The 16,208-nt window shown below is 36.5% G+C and overlaps 3 protein-coding genes across 7 annotated transcripts; 1 reads left to right on the forward strand and 2 right to left on the reverse strand.

The window, feature by feature from the left end:
* Window positions 1-1,934: 1,934 nt before the first annotated feature.
* alg10 (ALG10 alpha-1,2-mannosyltransferase) lies at window positions 1,935-6,970 on the reverse strand. Of its 2 annotated transcripts, XM_081362793.1 has the most exons (4): window positions 6,875-6,970; window positions 6,012-6,083; window positions 5,727-5,924; window positions 1,941-3,899 (listed from the first exon to the last, which is right to left on the reverse strand). In XM_081362793.1, the coding sequence occupies exons 1-4, from the start codon at window positions 6,905-6,907 to the stop codon at window positions 2,841-2,843; spliced, it is 1,362 nt and encodes a 453-aa protein (XP_081218919.1). In that variant the 5' UTR covers window positions 6,908-6,970; the 3' UTR covers window positions 1,941-2,840. The 2 variants fall into 2 exon arrangements, with proteins under 2 accessions (XP_081218918.1, XP_081218919.1); XM_081362792.1 differs by lacking the exon at window positions 6,875-6,970 and having other exon boundaries at window positions 1,935-3,899; window positions 6,012-6,384.
* On the forward strand, window positions 6,775-8,269 carry tprkb (Tp53rk binding protein). Its single transcript, XM_081362798.1, has 4 exons — window positions 6,775-7,170; window positions 7,615-7,737; window positions 7,831-8,007; window positions 8,083-8,269. The coding sequence occupies exons 1-4, from the start codon at window positions 6,997-6,999 to the stop codon at window positions 8,167-8,169; spliced, it is 561 nt and encodes a 186-aa protein (XP_081218924.1). The 5' UTR covers window positions 6,775-6,996; the 3' UTR covers window positions 8,170-8,269.
* Window positions 7,704-15,232, reverse strand: srr (serine racemase). 4 transcript variants are annotated; one of them, XM_081362796.1, is made up of 8 exons: window positions 15,040-15,185; window positions 13,695-13,907; window positions 13,423-13,604; window positions 13,204-13,334; window positions 11,775-11,923; window positions 10,549-10,638; window positions 10,310-10,429; window positions 7,704-7,990 (listed from the first exon to the last, which is right to left on the reverse strand). In XM_081362796.1, exons 2-8 carry the CDS (start codon window positions 13,870-13,872, stop codon window positions 7,968-7,970), a joined length of 873 nt encoding a protein of 290 aa, XP_081218922.1. In that variant the 5' UTR covers window positions 13,873-13,907; window positions 15,040-15,185; the 3' UTR covers window positions 7,704-7,967. The 4 variants fall into 4 exon arrangements, with proteins under 4 accessions (XP_081218922.1, XP_081218923.1, XP_081218921.1 ...); XM_081362797.1 differs by having other exon boundaries at window positions 14,995-15,054; XM_081362795.1 differs by lacking the exon at window positions 7,704-7,990 and having other exon boundaries at window positions 9,871-10,429; window positions 14,995-15,232.
* Window positions 15,233-16,208: the final 976 nt, after the last annotated feature.

Genomic DNA, 16,208 nt, shown 5'->3' on the forward strand with positions numbered 1-16,208 from the left:
TATAAAGTCTGCATATCAATTTAAAACATATAAATCACTGATGTATGAGAATGGTTATTATATGCAAACAGCGGGAAACTCTGCATATCTGTGCAATGTGCAGATTCATCAATCGGAATGAATTCAGTCCGACTGAAACAAAAGTTGTGCATGTAAACTAAGGGGGTAATCTTTCAGCCGGAAACTGAAGCTTCCCCGGTGGCCGCCACTGATTAGCAGACCATCACCTGCTGTTAGCATTCCATTGACTCCCATTCATTTTGGCGTCACTTTGAGAGCGAATAACTTTACATCTGAGGCGTTTAAAGACTTTATTTGTCCATTATTTATTTCTAAAGAAACACGAAAATGTATAAAAGGCTCCATTGCCTTGTATCTTACGTTACTTCTGCTTCTACGGCCCCGTAGAAGCAGTTTTTGTAAAAATAGGCTAACGATTGCGTCATAACCACGCGACTCTCTGTCGCACAGTAGAGAAATTACCGTATGGACAGGAGGAGAAGCTTGCGGGCAATCGGGGGGACGTGGAGGCAAAATGACAAAATAATTAATCAGAATACTTAGCAAAAGTTGCTCCTAGCTCATGGACACCTCCTACTCACGCTCTCCGTCTCTGCAAGTTTCGGAAGGGAATGATTGAGATTTCTCTTGGCACAACTACTAGAAGACAGACAGGTTGCTAACGTCACATCTACGTCGTCAAGCTCAGTTTGAGTCTGCGCAGTACGCTCAACCATCAGGAAGTGATTGCTTCTAATTGACTTCACTTTTCTCCATTGAATCCAATGGGGTCGCTGGGTCCATTTCTTTTACTGTCTATGATGTAAACGTAGCCACTGTCACACCTCTGGTTATTACTTTTGTAGTAGATTGAGTTCAATTTTTAGCAATTCCAGTTTTACCACTAGGGGGCGTATATGCTTGCGTTGAGTGGGAATTACCTGTTGCTGTAGAATTTTCGGTTTTGTGAAGGTGAAAATGTAAAGGCCCGTACACACCGGGACGAATATCGGCGCGCGTTATTCGCCAGTGTTTTTCAACGCGTTTTTTTTGTGTTCACACCCAAGCGATTTTCGCTGGCGATGAGCCGAGTGAACATGCAAATTCATTCCCTGACATTAGATGGCGCTTAATACCACTCCATAACAGTTCTCTTTTATCAAGATTTTTGTAGTCGCTGTCGCGTTTGTCAGAGTTCTATATGTTCCGACACCAGCGAGACCAGCACCTCTACATTCATCTTGCCTTGCATCTTCCTCGTCTTATTTCTTCCCGGCAGTGTTTAGACGCTACTCGGCATATATCTTCTTCGCCGTTACGTATGTGTGCTCGGCAAGACCGTTTTGTGTTTGAGCGCCCCCAAGTTGTGTTTTACTGTAACTTCAGAAGCTCCAGACACGTGAGCAAAAGCGCCAATCTCATTGGTCGGATAGTTTTTGACGCGGTGCGTCAAACCAAAAAAACGAACCCAAGGCGTTTTTTAAAAAATGACGCTTTTACACGTGGCGTTTTTCGCGTCGGTGTGCACACTCACATTGGTGCCCTTTGTTTAGTTACGAGGCGTTAAACGTCGGCGAATATCGCGCGCGAAATTCGTCCCGGTGTGAACAGGCCTTAAGACTTTTCAAAAAACATTTTTGAGACCTAGGTTTTTTGTGTGCAAATGTTTAACAATTCTTAAAATCAATATATATATTAAGTCTTGTTTTCTGTGAAATTAATCAAAATTAAGCGTTTTTTATGATTAAAGTAACAAATATGCCAATGCTGAGGAAGATGCAATATTTAATGCAACGACGCTATGAATTTATGACTTTCTGCTCTGATTTAGGAGGTTTTTTTAAGGCCTATATTTTTGTAAGGGAGAATTAGGACCCACAGAAACCCTGTGATATTTATAAAAAAAAAATAAACATTAAAAATAACTATATGGTGACTGGTGCAAACAGATGACAGGGATTCTTTATTTGTTCACCTCCCCTACTATGATGGCCGCTACAGTCTGAGGATAAGATATTATGCATAGATTTTTAGCCCTTGTTTCCAGAAGAAATCTTAGACTGCCACCTTGTGGAAATCACAAGGCTTGTAATGTAGAAAAAACAAAGGCATCTGCTCAACTTTACTGAACTACTCAGAAATTGACAGTAAAACAATTGAAGGTAAAGAGATAATGAATATATTCACTTCTGTTTCTGTATCAAAACAAATTTAATACCCCTCAAAAAAGAATGAGAGGAAAAACCAATGAAAAACACAGAAAGACAAACAAAAGAACTTGGAAAACATAGACATCAACCTATTAAGAGTGAGAAATTAGCATTTGAAATTACAAGAGAAAACTAATGTCTACCATAGAAAACAAGGTTTAACAATGAAATACGAAAATGCAAAATAAGACCACAGTTAACAACAGCCACCATAAAATGATTATCCAAATTCAATGAACTCACACATGATTTAAAACGCAAACACAACATGAATGACAGGTGTAAACACTGCTTGTACTTAATATGAGGCGAAATTCCAACAAAAATTTAATTCTGAATGGGTTGGTCAGAAAGATGGTTTCATCCAACACTACTCTGCATATTTTTATATACAGAGTTTTTATAGTATACAAAGTAAACTAAAACAAACTCCTGATTATACATGTACAAATAAATTAACATCACCATTGGCTTAAATAACCGCAAATTGAGCATTTGAAGATGCAGTATTGCAATGTCATGGCATCATGTCACATAAAATAAATTTTTATTATTGATATACGGTGAAAACGTTTCTTTTGCGTATAGAAAATGTGAAACTAACAGCTTTAATTCATTATTCAGGTCAAGTCACCACATGAATCTTTGCACAGCCGTACTGTCGGGCCACTGAAATGTTTTACAGATGAATATATAGACTGTAGCAGCATTAACTGCGGTATAGAGGCTAAACTCAAGCAGGAGTCTGGGTAAAGACGGCACAGGGACGTGAACGCGATATAACAGATACGGGAGGATGAAATATCGAAACTCCAAGAGTTTCTGCGGAACGGTCGCCGCCACGAGACACGTACAGAACACCAGACACCAGAACAGAGACTTGGACCTCAAAGTATCTAGAAAGTTCCATACTGCGAACACATATCCAGGGACTAAAAGGAAACGGACAAGGTCATGTCTCTGAAAAATCCTATTCCACACATAAAACGGAAAGTGTCGGTTGTCTGCGAGCAGATACTTGTGAACAAAAGTGAATTTCCAGACCAGAAACAGAAAGGACATCATCAGCACGGCATAAATTAAGGGTTGCTTTCTTAAAGACTGCAGAAATCGGACGACTCTTTGGTAACTCATCGAGGTAGGAAGAGAAAATACGAGCGCAAATGACAGGAAATAGAAAATCTGAGGGAAGTTCAGACACGCTTCGTGATTACTGCGGTCTCCGACCACAATTCCGTCGTTCAACGCCGTGAAAACCACGAAAAGAACGGCTACTGCAATGTACGGCCATGTGGACAAGAACACTGCTTTTATATTGCAGGGCGTTTTCAGGAAATCCAACAGGAAACGCATCACTCTCATCGCACCATTGATGGTTAGAGGGATTTGAGAGGGGGATTTTTCGTCCCGCTTCTTCGATTGTTCGGTTCGCCAGGTCTCGTCCATTTTTTGGGCCACCACGGTGCCGGCACAGAACGCCACCCAGATGATGTTGGTCTGGCGGAAGAGGACGGCGCAGACGCCGAGGAACGCCGCCGCTTTGTGGCATCCGTACAGAGTCATGAGGTACATGAAGAGCGTGAAGAACGTGGAGCCGGCGTCGGTGTAATACAGGAACGTGAAGAAGTACAGCACGGGGAACGTGGACAGAGCCAGGGCAGAGAATATTCTACGAGAGGCAGAACGGGACTAGAGAGAGAAAGAATGATATATGATAATAATAAGATTACACATTAAATTGTTTTTGAGGCGTCATTCAGCGTGGGCTATGTTGTTGCTAAGGTGGTTTGTGTGGTCGCTTAGTGCCTTTGTTGAGGTTATTACTTTTCTAAGCGATCAGATTTACTGTTTTTGAAACAGGCTAAACCAACAGACTGTTGACACTACACACCTTAGCAACCGCATAGCAACACCCAACAATTCAATTATGAGTTTTGCATGTGCAAATATCAGTCACAGTTTCTTTGGATAATGTGTTTAGATACCCCGCATTCACTATTAATGAAATTATTATTATATTTTTTGAAAACTCCTTGTCTCCTGTACTGAATATTTTGTCCCCACCCCCTTATGGTGATTAAAAAAATAAAAAAATTGACAAAAAAATATTTTGAGGGATAAATTACAATATGTTTAAGTGTCTCAAAACATTGAATTTGTCAGTATTTCTTTATTTTGTGCTCGTCTCCAAACCAAGCACCCCCATCAATAAATATTTGAATAAATTAAATTTCTTATAATAAATTATAAACATTTTAAAGTCATTGAAATTCTATTTTTATTCAAACTTTTAAAGCATTAGTTTAATGACATTTATATGTACAATTTTTATTATTATTATTATTTTATAACAAAGCCTCCCTGTTCCCTATATTACTGTCATTACACCAGATTTTTAGACTGAGCTTTCCAATAGAGTGTATATTTGGTTATGGTTTATCATTTTTATCATTTATAACACAAACTTACTTAATTTTCATGATGAAAATAGAAAAAAATTCACATCTTAGCAACTGCATAGCAGTTTTTGTCCCCTGTCTAGCATGATTTTGGAGAAAAGAATAAATATTATTATTATCTTGAAGGATACATTTTAATATCTTCAAACTTTAATGATATCTCTTTAACTTTATAAGTTTATAAGAGAGTCAAAATGTTAAATTCATTAGCTTATTTTGAGCTTGCCTCTTAACCAGTAATAAACCAATAATACGTTTATATACAGTTTTAAAATTAAGGAAATTCTACTTTTTTATAATATATATATATATATAAAAACCTGTCTGCTGTCATTACCTTGATGCCAAGCATTTTAGAAAACAATTGAGTTTTCCAATAGCGTTTATATTTGGTTATGGTTTTGGTTATACGGGAGAGTTTATTATATTTTAAATATTATAACATTTCTGTGTTTATAATACAGAGTATTTTAAATATGACTAACAGAAATGTCTGTTAATAAATATATGTGTGTGTGTGTGTGTGTGTGTGTGTATATATATATATATATATATATATATATATATATATATATATAAATATATATATATATATATATATATATATATATATATATATATATATATATATATATAAAGTTATATTATTATTATTTTTGTATTTTTTTTTTTATATTTTCCAAACACTTTACAATCAATTTCCATTAGTTTACTAACAAGAGCAATACATTTGTTACAGTATTCATTACTCTTTCTTAATATTAGCTAATAAAATACAAGTGCTCATTGTTAGTCCATGTCAGCTCAGGTCCATTAAATATTAACATCTTTCTGATTTCAATAAATGTGTTATTAAATGTTTAAATTAGCATTAACTAAGATTAATAAATGCTTAAGAAATATTTTGCATTGTTATTTCATGTTAACTAATGTAAACAAATGGAACCTTATTCTAAAGTGTTACCAATATTTAACTTAAAATTACCAAACTTGCATGCAACTAATTGAAGAATCACCATTTAACTTATGAAAAAAAAAATGAGATCAAATCATACACCTTATCTTTGATGTGCAGCCTGCATATGATCAGATAGATGATGTAGAGATTGCCACTATTAAAGAGCAGATTGATGAATCTCAGCATGGCAGTAGAGCAAACCACCCTGCCCTTCAGGTCTGCCAGCCAAACCACCGGCCTGATCAGACCCACTGATGCCAGATACAGCCCAGGAAGAGTGGTGATCATCGGATCCCACTGTGGAAGAACACACATGGCCATTAATGACCAAACACACACACGTACATACTTACTGAGAGATTCACGCATCATTTACAACCATACCTCATTAAACTTCCCATCACAGTACTTCTGCGCTTGAGGGACATGGAATATCTCATCCATGTACGGATCTCTCTGTTCCCGTGTGATTTTGGAGAACAGAAGGCAGGATATGAGAAAGTTAACGCTGCACAGAGCCGTGAAGATATAAACCTCAAATCTCTCCATCCTTATTCAAACAAACAAACTCGATCTTTGATGTTATTACGCTAATGGAAATGAGTGGTATATGAGGAGGATTAAGATAGTATGCGATGCATTAATTCTTTGTGAGCTATATTCATCCGGAGTTTCAAAAATGTGCAAATGTATGCAAAAATCGCATTTTTAAGTTTTGGTTTTTGACAGCTTAGTGGTGCGTCACATTCTAGAGTCCGTGTGGAAACCGGAAGCAGGAATAATTAGTTCCCACCTAGATGTTGTCATTGATTATTAACATGGATTATTAAAATAATAATAATACATCTTTTGTCCGTACTAATGTTGACATATTTTAATATGCGCATCACCTATACTATAGTATTGTTCCTTATTAATTTTCTTATTAAACATCTGATTAAGTAATTTTGACAAAAGTAACAGAAATCTGCTTTCTACTTTAGAATTATTTGATTTTACTTACTGCATATACCATCTGTGTAGTGACACCGAAAAACATGACGCCAAGTTAAAAAATACACAATAAAAAGTTAAAATACAAGTGTTATTATTATTTAGGTTGACCAATTAGAAACGACTTATTTTCCCCGTCCCCGAGCACTGCATTAGTGCTTTTTTATTTCTATAGTTGTCTTATACTTTTATAAACTAAGACTTGACCGTAGACTATTTAACGAATGCCCTTTTAAAAATATATGGAACATTACCAACGCAATGACATTGATCTCAAGACGGAACATTCCCAGCAACAAATGACGGTGTCACATTATTATTATTCCGTCCGTGGACACACAGGGTAGCGCGTGCTGTCTAACGTTAAATACAGTTTATGTACCGGAGCGGAGGCATTAAAATATTAATAATGCAGCTTACACAAGACTTAGAACTGTTTCCCGAATACACAGTGACTCAACTGCTCTTCAAAGATGTGAAAAATGCGACGGAGTTGAGAAAAATGGCAGTGAATGGAGAAATAAAAGGCGCCTTGATCAATCCATCAATGGTAAGAGCACGTAATTATGTACAAGTAATTATGTATGTATTTTTATGATTCTAAACTTTGTGTTAAAACCCCAATGTTATACATAGTTGACGCCGAAATACTATGGTCTCAAAAAGTACTATGGGAATACCATGGTTGGGATGTTATCATATCATGGCAATACTGTTATAGATAACGTTAGATAGATAGATAGATAGATAGATAGATAGATAGATAGATAGATAGATAGATAGATAGATAGATAGATAGATAGATAGATAGATAGATAGATAGATAGATAGATAGATCATGTTTTGGATGGTATCGCCGTTTTTGAATATTTACCATGGTATACTATAGTACTACTATGATATTATGATATGGTAAGTGATGTAACCTTTTCCTATTGTTCTGCTGTTATCATAGTTTTGCTGTATATTTATTAATTTCTTGTTCTCTGTAAAGGTTGTGGACGCATTCCAGATCCTGGTGGCAGCAAATAAAGCAGTTCACCTACATGAAATTGGGAAAATGAAAACCCGGAGCCTTTATTCGGAAATCATTTTTAATCTTTCACCCACAAACAACGTAAGTGACGTTCCAGTACAGAAACACAGCTGACACTAACTTTATTTGGTTTACAGGGTGCAATTTTAACATTAAGTTTATTGGACCTTGCAGATATCCGAAGCGTTCAAAAGGTTCGGGGTCTCAGACAGTGACAGTGCGGTTCATATTGTGTTAGTACACAATAAAGAAGAGAACCTGAACGTCGATGACATCATCTCAAAAGTGGACGGACAACAGATTCCTGTTGATCAAGTGTCCGATTTGATGGATGCTGCAAAAATTAAAAAGGTTTGTCTCCTTTTGGACAGTACTGATGTTGAACAATCTTGTTTATTGAAAGTACATGTATTTCTCTCTTTACAGCTCTACAAAGTCGCACCGCAGGAGGAAAAGTGCGGCAGCCTTTTGGACGCTGTTGTTTGCAGGATGGCCACTAAAGATGTTGCATAGAGAATATATAGGTGTTGATCTGTAAACAAAAGCCTATTTATTTGAGATTCCTTGGTTTTATAATATTTTTTACAAATAAATCATCTTGAAGTTCATTGGGTATTTTGCTGTATCTCTATTTTTCAGATATTCTACATAGAAAAATGGGAAAATTTGTACTTTTTGATGATCAGCATCTTGTGATACATTTTTAACATTCTTTAACGCAGATATGAGTGTGTGTGTGAGCCGTTAAAGCGTAAACTAATGAGATTTATCTAAAACGGCTCTGAGAGAGGCTAATTTAAAGTGTATGATTTACATTTATGCATTTAGCAAACACTTTTATCCAAAGTGACTTATGTAGCGTCTGGACCAATCAGACACACACAAATTATGCATTATATTTAATGAATAATCCAGCTAACTCACTCTCCCAACCAAGGGCGAAATTGTCAATCACACATTGGGGGGGACAGCTGTGGGACTTTTTGTGTTGGCGCATGCACAATTTTTTTTTAAATCAAAATAAAATAAAAGTCAGAGTCCAAACACTTAATAGCATACAACAGTCATGCTGTTAAGTGTACTTGGTACCTCTAGGGGGGTCCGGGGGCATGCTCCCCCGGAAGAAAATTCTGTACATTTTAAAGGTAAGTTCATTAATCTGGTGCACTTTGAGTCACCCGAATCCACTGTTAAAAATAAATAATCCACCCGCAAACCGCCCGAACCTATGATATTCTCTGATTTAGATATCTGCATCTGATCATCACATTACAATTATTCAAATTCTTAGTGTGAAGCATGATAATATGGTAACATATCACACTGACATAGGCTGATTTAAAATGAACATTTATTTAAAATAAAAGTTCTTCTTTTGCCAAAATTATATTTCCTTAATAGCCTAAACAGAGGCTTTACTCAGTTTGGGCCATGCAAATTATGGGAGTTTTTCCGAAAGAAATAACAAACCGGGAGGGGTCCGAGACATAGGGCTAAAAAACGGGAGAAACCCGGGAAAAACGGGAGTGTTGACAGGTATGGCCAAATGTCTGTCAGATTCCGCGCTCCTAACTCTTCTTCTGTTTGGTTTTTCCTAACTCACTGACGGTGCACGAGCTACTAAAGGTATAGGGAAAACATGACATGGATTTCAGGAGAAATAGGTTTTGTTAATGTATAGTGTAAGGCCAGTCGAATGGATTTGGGAAATGGACCGGCCGGGATTTTATATTTTCGGAGCTGGAAAGAAAGACGTATTTGCAATCACATCGATATTGCCCGCATAATCATACAGTATGATCAAATATTGGGGGGGGACAAATTGTCCTTCTTTGAATATTGGGGGGGGGGGACGTGTCCCCCTGTCCCCCCATAGAATTACGCCTATGCTCCCAACAAAGGCCTGTGAAACTTCCCCCAAAACTAACATCACACTGGCAGAACGCGGTGTCCTGTTACAGGACAGACTGAGACTGATAAGAGTTTTACGACCCCAACTTTTTGATGTCTAAAATACTCATTTCATACCTCCACTATGTGAAATATGCAAAAAGATACTGTAGTTGTCAATATTAATAATGTTATGAATGTTAAAAAGATATTAAACAACACAATATGTATAACACTGCATATTAGGCAAGTTAGCAAATCACACTGGGAAAAAAAAAAACTTAAAATTGAAAAGAAACTTGGCACAGATAAAGCAGAAGGGATGTGATTCAAAACCTCATATTTTTATGATGACCACTGACATTTATTTATTCACAGTGTTTTCATATCTAATAATATTTATTGGTTATTGTACAATTTTAGTGTTTTGCACTTAAATGGTAATTAATGCATTAAATCATAAAAACAAGGGATTGTGGCTGGTGGAATATTCATCGACCCAACAAATATAGAAATTTTCTCACCCTCGTGTCCTGAATTATTTTATTACGACATTTGAGACATTTTGTATAACTGCTGTTTTCTATATAATGATTTTCTGTAGTCCATTGCCACCATTTTTTATTAATTTTTGAGTGAGCTTAGTCCGGGAAGTTGCTAAGCTCGTCTTTGCCAACGTTTCCTCCGCTGAGAATGACCACCACACTCTTGTCACTGATATCTGGTATTTTGTCATTGGTGACGGCAGCGAACGCCGCAGTACCTGAAGGTTCAACAACGAGACCAGCCTTATAAAGCGTGGAAACGGCAGATTTGATCTCCTCGTCGGTCACCAGCACAATGTCCTCCACGTACTTCTGACAAAGCTCATACGGCAAGGTACCTGAGGTTCAATCCCAATATACAAGTTTCAGTTAGCTCAAATAAAAATCCTGAATCTTAAATAATGGGGTTATAAGAAAATACACTGCTGTAAAGTTCCATTTAAAGTAGATTTCATACCTGCAAATGGTGGCGCTAGCCCTGAAGCGATGCTTTTAGCATCCATACCAACAGGCTTCTTCTCAATGAAGCTCTTGTACATTGTACAGGCTGTTGAAAATCAAGAACAATGTGCACCTGAACAACTTTGATAAGAAGGTCACGGGTTGCGTGAACGCAGCATAAGCTCGTTGTTTTGGTTCAGAAGGAACTGTAAAAGGAGGCTGCAGTTTGTTTGTGGAGCTCTACAACTGTACTACAGCCTCACTGAATGTGCTAATGCAGGTTCAAGCAGGGTGTGCAAAGCATAGATATCCATATAAGGCTAGATGTATACGGCGGAGTCTCGAACGGCATCACAGGCGGCCATCTTGCCACAGGCAGGCTTTCTGGCGGGCTCTGTGGTACCTGATGTAAGGTGAGTGATCAGCACGAACACAAATACTCTTATCTCGCTGAAATCTTGACGGATTTACAAAGAGTTTGGTTTCTTACAAACGTTATTAACGTGGCTATAATTCTGGATGCTTGAACATGTTGAAATATATTATAATTATTCATAAGTATGCAGTGTCATAACTACATCTCTGACGTTTATAACAAACCAACCCGGTAGAAAATTGAACAAGTTATGGTTATTTAAAAAGTACATGCACCATTAAAACACAGTGTTACGAGTGAGCGAGCTGACTGTGACAAGATGGCCGCCAGGTGCGGACATCGACCTCCGTTGGCCAGCGGCGCGCACGAGACATCTAGCCTTTATTATGATATCAATGGTGCAAAGGTAGGACACCCTATCATTACGTTCGGACCGAATGTAATGATTGGACGATAATATTTTGGTCCTGAGACTTCCACAGAAGATATAAATATATAAAAAAAATTATATTAAGAGCACTTCTATTGTTTGTGAAGAGAGTTTTAACCAGTATAACAAAGAGTGTTAATGAAAAACATTAATTACCCTAGTTTTAAGGGAATTAGATCATAAAAATATCTTAATTGAATTATGATTTACATGACTTTTTCTTAATACGATTGCTTGAAGGTTCAGTGCTGGGATATTATCATTAACTTCAACTAAAACCATACAAAAATGTCATTATTTAAAATAAAATAAATATTAGCTGATTTTTTTTAAACATTTTATTTCAGCTATTTGCCAAGGCAACATTTTTCAAATGGCATCATTTCTTGAGCAAGACTCTCAAACATCAATTTTAAAAGGTAATTGGCATATTCACCTCCTTCTGGTTCCACTCCATAGATTTTTGTGTTCTCACAACCAGACAGTTTGATGGCAGCTGCCACACCAGCAAGTAACCCTCCTCCACCACAGCAAACCACCACCACATCTGGACAGGGCACAACCTCCAGGATCTCAAAACCTAAGCTATCATTGGAAAAGACACTAGCATGAGTGAACCAATTATAATACAACATTTCATGCAAAATGAAACACCATCATCATTTACCAACTCTGATGACTTACCAACTCTGAGCTGTATGACATTATTTTCTAGTTTTTGCAACCCAAAAGTAGATTGTGGACAGGTTCACACAGCTCTTTTCCATTCAAGTTTCATTAATACTGATAAAACTTTTATTTTTTACAGTTATGATACCTTTAATGTTTAAGTTCTTTTTGGAGCTTGACAGTCACAGTTACTGTTGGGGGTAACAAATTACAAGTAACATGAGTTATGTAATCAGATTACTTTTTTCAAGTAACGAGTAAAGTAACACATTACTTTTTTTTATTTACAAAATATCTGAGTCACTTTTTCAAATAAGTAGCGCAAGTTATTTTGTTTTCCCATTTACTGACTGACAGCTCTCCTGTCTCCATGTTGAGAGAAATTGTGAGTAAGTGAAGAGGCGCTGTGTTCTGGGTGACATAATGCTTATTGTAGTTCTAGACTAAATGTGAGTTGGCATTAACTTATCTAACTTCTAATTCAGTATTTAAAACTCAGAATATTACACAAATCTGAAATAATTAAATATGTTAAATAACACAAATATACTTTAATCTCACTTTATTAACCAATGTCTTTGCAGCTGACCATCAGTGATTCAGTTCAACCATACAAATAAGTAAAAATGACTTTAGATAAACATCACATTTGTGTTTATTTTTATTGCTGAATTAAAAGTGTTAAACTTTCTTCTTTTGTCTCCTATTCTTCTGCAATCCAAAATGGCAGCACAGCTGAAAAGTTAATTTGATCTGCGCCCTCTACTGTACAACCGTGAATTTGCATGAGGCTTATTCATTTCTCTTTTAGTGTGCGAAAGGAACTTTACATTTGCCAAGAACATAACTGTTGTTATTAACAAACAAATAGGCAAGCCCAGCCCAGGTGGGAAAAAGTCAAGCAAAAGTAACATTGCACATTACTTACGATAAAAAAGTAACACAATTAGTTAATTTTTAGGGAGTAACGCGATTTGTAACTCATAACTTTTTAGAAGTAACTTTCCCCAACACTGGTCACAGTCACCACCATTCAATTTCACAATAGAGGAAAAGCAGTGAACATTCCTCAAAATACCTCCTGTTGTGTTAAACTAAAGAAAGTCAGGCAGGTTCGGAATGATAAGGGGGTAAATAAAGAAAGATTTTCATGCTTTGGATGACCTATTTCTTTAAATCCCAGACATGTATTTAACCTGGCATGTCCAGCGATAAGGTCCGGATCATCATAGGAATGTAGAAAGGTCATGCTGTCCTCTCGAACACATCGTTTAACAACATCCATGAGACGAGCAGTTGGCGCTCTTTCAACCTCAACTCCCAAACTCTACAAATGTTTGACACATTTTGTTTTGTTAAAGATTCAATAAAGAAAAAAGTGCATCTACAAAATGTATAAATAAAGTGTGGATTACTTGTATCAGCAGAGATCTGGAGATGGGGGCGGTTTCTGGCATCACCACTTTGCCTTTGGATCCATAATGCTTACATGCATACGCAAAAGACTTCCCATAATTCCCAGCAGACATGGTCACAAAATTGTCTCCTTTGAGTCTCCTGGCAAACTGGTTTGCAACACCTCTTATTTTAAAAGAACCTGCAGGACGAGGAAAGACGAGGAAAGTTTAAAAACTTTGTATACTACACTGTATGCAACCATAACCAAATCAAACAGACACAAACCAACCCGTCCTTTGCATGTTCTCCAGTTTGATGTGAATTTCGCCGGATGTTTTGAGCGGCAGTGTGGTTTGGCACCATGGGATCATTGGTGTGTTGATCACATCCAGCGGGCTGAATCTCACAGTCCCACAGGCCTCTCTGAGCATCTCTACTGTAATGCTGTCTGCTGACACTTCTCCCATTGCTCTTGGGCGATCAGTCAAACTTTCCTAGATTGCTAATGGATAAATAAATGTACAAAATCAAAGTAAACATTTATTAATTTTTTACATTTATATATATATATACATATATTTTTTTTATTTTGTATAATTCATACATAATTTTTTATCATTCAAAATAATTATTGTATATCTTATGATTATTGTTGTTTTTTATTAACAAATCCGATCCGGCACCTCATTTTGGGGATCCCCCATCTCATACACCACTGAAAGATATTTAAATGGCCTATGTACATGTTCAAGAAAATTAAGTATAATAACGATAATGTTATCAATAACTTGCTATATCCATGTATAAATGTATAAAAATGTATTAAGAAGTTAAAGAACTACAAAGTGGTCCAATGCCATGTTTTGGCAATGACCATATTGGATTTGACTGCTATTTGCGTTTTCAACACATGACAATAAAATAGGCTATAAAAACTTTGATGCACTTCTGTTATTTGTGAAGCCGTTTTCCGAAATTGCATGGCATAGTTAAGGCTTAATTTGGTTGTTGGAATAATATAAATAGGTTGCATGCCTACGCATCTTTTAAAGTCCCCCTGTGGTGATAATCAGGTTTTTAATGTTGGTTAAATGTCTGTGTGGTGTTTTTAATATGCTTTTAGACAAACCATGTGCAAATTCATAAGTCAACACCATTGCTGAGTATTTTTTTTTTCTAAATGTCATAATCGTTTGTTAACAAACAAGTATTCATTGCTTCAATGAGCTCATTGTTTCTGCAATTAATTACTACATTGTTTAAATTAATACATTTTTCGCTAACTGTGATTTTGTATAGGCCCATGTACACGTAACTTAGACAGTTACCTCTGATAACAGATCACTGTAAATTGCAACGTGGACTCATGCATTTTCTGTAAAGCCTCTTTGAAATGATTTGTATTGTGAAAAGTGCTATAAAAATAAATGTGAATTGAATTTAAAGACAGTCTCAAAAACGCCGTTTGAAATCGCTGGTGTTTCTTACGTCACAAACTACCACTGGGAACATGGTTTGTGTAACATTCGCAAAACACTATTAGCTGTTTGATAACATAGTCAAGCAAAAGGCTAATCATAATTAATTACCATTTTGTCCGACGTTGCAAAGAGATTCTATTGTGCAGCGTTTACCTCAGTAAGTTGGCCGAGAGAGTCTGTGAGCTGGCATGAATGAGTGGAGGAGGGGCTAATTAACATATTCATAGGTCCGCGTACACTAAGCAAAGGAGGCTGAATCCAGCTTCTTATTCGCAGCTTCTATTGACGCTATCCGTTCCACTTTAAAAGACGCGAACTTCCGCGTTTGTTCGCTCACGCTTAACTTAGGGACCGTGCAGTTTTTTCTCTTTTTCACGTTTTTTTAGGGATTGTGTTGCTTTTTTGTCTATTTTCAGAATGAAAGAATAATAAACTATTATACTGATGTATATATGCAAATAACACTGATGTATCAGCGAAAATGGACTGTAAACAAAGGTACATCATTACAGTATTCTTTTATTATTGTATATCATCAGCTCAATTTAGGGACCATGTGGTTTTTCTCTTATTCACGCTTTTTAGGGATCCTGTTACTATTGTGTCTATTTTCAGAAAAGAATATTAAACTATCTTGAAAGGTAAATAGACTAACACCGAAATATCTGTGAAAATTACTGTAAAAAAATATAACAACATCATTCTTTAATTATTGCACATGCCATCATCTGAATGCATTAATAAATAAATTGAATAAAAATAAAATAAAACAATTATTCCAAATTTCAATATCACGAGGTAAATACAGATTATGCCAGCTCCAGGTTGGCATCTCTTATGAAGACTTCAGATGACCCGACACCTTTGAATAGAACACCTACCCCTGCAAGGACTCCAGAACATCACAAATGGATGATTATACAAAACGATCATGTTATCATTGCTTTAAAATGCATGCTAATTTAGCTTAAATGCATATATAATATATGTAAATACTATCAATTATACTACAGTATCTTACAACTACTTTTTGATATCATCTTATAAAATGTGGTTTTGTAACAAAAACATGCATTTTCTGTAAAGCTGCTTTGAAATGATATGTAGTATGAAAAGCATAATACAAATGAGAGTATGAATTAAATTTAATGGACTTGAAAGAGCCATTGCATTGTTGATTACTGCCCCACCGTCAAGTGCAGTGAGAACAGTGAAGGCAGCGAAGTGGCTTCGGGCAGAAAAAGGTGCACCTTCCACGACTTTTTGACCTCCTCATGCACCTCCAGGAAGAAAGGAACTGGGGCGGGACGCTGCTGTTCAGC

The sequence above is a fragment of the Scardinius erythrophthalmus genome (assembly GCF_964197995.2).
Source record: "Scardinius erythrophthalmus genome assembly, chromosome: 4".
In the NCBI taxonomy this organism is placed as follows: Eukaryota; Metazoa; Chordata; class Actinopteri; order Cypriniformes; family Leuciscidae; genus Scardinius; species Scardinius erythrophthalmus.